This window comes from Colobus angolensis, unplaced genomic scaffold (genome assembly GCF_000951035.1).
Source record: "Colobus angolensis palliatus isolate OR3802 unplaced genomic scaffold, Cang.pa_1.0 Scaffold46, whole genome shotgun sequence".
NCBI lineage: Eukaryota > Metazoa > Chordata > Mammalia > Primates > Cercopithecidae > Colobus > Colobus angolensis.
In genome coordinates, this window is record NW_012118043.1 from 5,132,178 (window position 1) to 5,135,858 (window position 3,681).

The following is a 3,681-nucleotide window of genomic DNA, read 5'->3' on the forward strand; positions in this document are numbered from 1 at the left end:
TCCCTTCCTCCCTCCCTCTCTCCCTTCCTTCCCTCCTTCCTTCCCTCCTTCCTTTCCTTCTTCCTTCCCTCCCTCCTTCCCTCTTTTCTTCCCTCCTTCCTTCCTTCCCTCCTTCCTTCCTTCCCTCCTTCCTTCCTTCCATCCTTCCTTCCTTCCCTCCTTACTTCCCTCCCTCCTTCCTTCCCTCCCTCCTTCCTTCTTCTTTCTTCCTTCTTTCCTTCCTTCCTTCCTTGCTCCCTCCCCTCCCTTCCTCCCTCTCTTCCTCTTTCCCTTCCTCCCTCCCTTCTTCCTTCCTTCCTTCCTTCCAAGTCTCCCTCTGTCACCCAGACTGGAGGCAGCTCACTGCAGCCTCAAGCTCCCAGGCTCAAGCAATCCTCCTACCTCAGCCTACCAAGTAGCTGAGACTATAGGTGGGTGACACCACACTTGGCTAATTTTTTAATTTTTTGTAGAGACGAGTCTCACCATGTTGCCCAGGCTGGTCTCAAATTCCCGGCCTTAAGCAAACCTCCCACCTCAGCCTCCCAAAGCTCTGGGACTACAGGCCTGAGCCACCACACCCAGCCTCTTTTTTCTTCTTTAACAAAATAGAAAAGAAAGGAAATTGTCTGAGTGCCTCTTATGGAGTAAAAATAATAATGATTATCTCATGAGACTTTTATTTTAATGATATTCAAAATCATAATGGAGACCCCACCCAAGCAACCCACCCAACATAAACAGCCCTTATGGTGGTGCTGATGCAGGCTGACACTTACACATGGGGTCATGAGGTTAACTGGATTTCTGACAGTGACTGCAGTGAAACAAATAATTCAATATTGCTGAAGGGACTAGTTTGAACAAGTTATGATTAGCCCTTATAATTAAGTAGTGGAGGTTGATTATAAGAACTGCAGTTTAAAAAAAAATGACTTACGAACAATTTTACCACAAAAGGGCTAGTTCTGGGAAGGTCGTCCATTGGGATGAGCAGGGAGAAAATGGCAGGGACCCCAGCTAAGACACTGTGAAAGGAAGGATTAGAGAGACTGGGGGTGGATGAGGGAGGGCAGAGTGGGGGAGGTGCTGGGTGGAAGGAGGCTTGGAGGAAGGAAAGGAGAGAGGGAGCAGCAGCTGGGGAACTGGAAGTTCAGAGTACAGAGGGAAGAGTTGGGGCCTGGCCCAGCTGTGTTTGGGGCACCAGGCTCCCCCGTCTGGTCTGTCAGGTACCCGCTTCCCAAGTTACCCATTTCATCTCGGTGCTGACCTCTCCTCTCCTCTTTCCCCCTCACATCCAAGCCCTAGATTTAATCTCAGAAAAGATGTGACTTCAGAATATTTTCTGAAACCCAGTGCTTTTGGAGTCAGAATTCTGATTGCTGGTCTTCCTCCAAGTGAGCTGGTCTCAGGAGGGGAGGCGCAGGTGAGAGCAGGTCTGACCTCACGGCAGGGACGCATCAGCAGCCAAGAGAAGGAGGCCCTCACTTGAAGGGGTCAGTGGGGGTGGCTGAAGTGCCGGGAGCAGAGGTCCTGCAGTGATAACCAAAGTGCTGACTTTCAAGCTGGACTTTCCAGATGTGGAGGAGGGCCGGTGGTCCTTCCAGGGAAGTGGTGTGAGAACAGGCCCTCTGGAAGGGATGGAGGGGCAGCCGTGGAGGTCAAAGGGGGAAGGGAGGAGAAGGGCTGAGCAGGCAAGCCAGGCTTTGGACTCCACTCAGCCAGGAATGCAGAGCGGGTGACACAGCCAGCTCTGGGTTTGCAAGTGAAACCACCTTTGCAAAAATTATAGCTGAGAAAATTATGACAGTGAAAGAAATGTGACCTGACCAACTCCTTCTTGCTTTTAACCTTCAAACTGTCCTTGCTTATTCCTGGGCACAGGCCAGACTAACTTAGGGAGGAACTTAGTTTATGTTAATAGATTAACTTTGAAACAAAGACAATAACAACCCTTTCCCAAAACAAACCCCCTTCTTGACTAGGGACTAGACTGTCTTTGCAGGACTAACAAATTAGCCACAAGATTAGAAATTATGGTTTAGGAGTCACTGTTGTAAAACCTGAGCTCAGTACTTGAGATAGTTTGCAGGCCCTGTGTTCCAAAGCACCAGCTGGCACCACTCAGATGGATAAGCTGCCTCATCTGGTCTTGTGGACCCTACCCAGGAACTGACTCAGTGCAAGAGGACAGCTTCAACTCCCTATGATTTCATCTTCAACCTGACAGATCAGCATTCCCCACTTTGTGACCCCCTACCCACCAAGTTACCCTTAAAAACCTCAATCCTGAATTTTCGGAGAGACTGATTTGAGTAATAACTTCATCTTTTGCATGGCGTGGGCTGGCCTGGTGTCAATCAAACTCTTTTTTTTTTTTTTTTTTTTGAGACGGAGTCTTGCTCTGTCGCCCAGGCTGGAGTGCAGTGGCCAGATCTCAGCTCACTGCATGCTCCGCCTCCCGGGTTTACGCCATTCTCCTGCCTCAGCCTCCGGAGGAGCTGGGACTACAGGCGCCCGCCACCTCGTCCGGCTAGTTTTTCGTATTTTTTAGTAGAGACGGGGTTTCACCGTGTTAGCCAGGATGGTCTCGATCTCCTGACCTCGTGATCCGCCCGTCTCGGCCTCCCAAAGTGCTGGGATTACAGGCTTGAGCCACCGCGCCCGGCCACTCTTTTTTTACTACAATGCTGTGGTCTTTATTTGTGCAGTGGGCAGGAAGAACCCCTTGGGAGGTTACACAAGGACTGAGGACCCATGTGGCTCAGGAGTAAACCCTAGCCAGTTCATTTTAGAGAAGAGTAAGAAAACAAGACCGTACACTCACCTTCCTGAGCACCTGGTCACTGTCAATGCTGCTTTTCAGGTCACTTTTGATGGCTGGACACACAGACATCTGAGACTGCGCACAGTGCTTCTCATACGTTTTCAGAAACTTTTGAAGAATCAAAATGATAGGCAGGAGAGCCCCTTTAGATTTGTGTTTTCCTTCATTTGCTCTTGGCATTGTTTTATAGTGTTAGATTTCTCTTGGATTCTGAAAACAGTAACTTGAAACCCAACATACAGGTGTCTTTTTAAGGAGCAGAACATACTTCACCCACTAAAAACATTAGGAAAATATTGCTGTATAATCTCCTCTGAAAATCTTGAGGTGCTTCATTTATCTTAAAATGGGACTAAGGAGTCAAAATGGAGACCATTGGAAGGAATTGTTCAATTTCCAATTTCTCTATTCATGGGTCCACGTCATTCTTTTAGATTCTTCAAAATAGGGGTAATAGCTGCTAGAACTCAGTTATAAAGGAATGCAATTAACATTAATACTGGTTACTAAAAATTCCCAAGAACATACTGATTTTTAAATGGCATAGTTCCCTTTACAGACACAATTCTTGCCAGACAGTAATATATCATGGTGGTGAAGAGCGTGGACTTTGGAGACGACTGGGTCTGGGCTTTAGTCTTGTCTCTACCACTTGACCCACTGGGTAGCCTTAGATAAATTATGAGGCCTCTTCAAGTTTCCATTTCCCTATCTGTAAAATGGATTATGAGCCACAGTGATGTTTTTGAAATGTAAATCAGGTCATATGACTCTTCTGCTTAAATCTCTACAGAGGCTTCCCACTACATTTATCTCTAATGAATTTATTATATGCTTATTCTACCAGCTATTGAGAGAGGTATATGAATGTGAAT

At 47.2% G+C, this 3,681-nt stretch overlaps 1 protein-coding gene across 1 annotated transcript in view; it reads right to left on the bottom strand.

Annotated features, from left to right (window-relative positions):
* LOC105523395 overlaps positions 1-2,986 on the bottom strand; it is a 23,725-nt gene extending 20,739 nt beyond the window's left edge. The window contains exon 1 of the mRNA XM_011958219.1: positions 2,807-2,986. Coding sequence (XP_011813609.1) covers positions 2,807-2,986 — 180 coding nt within the window. The remainder of the gene's footprint in view (positions 1-2,806) is intronic.
* Between the last annotated feature and the right edge of the window lie 695 nt (positions 2,987-3,681).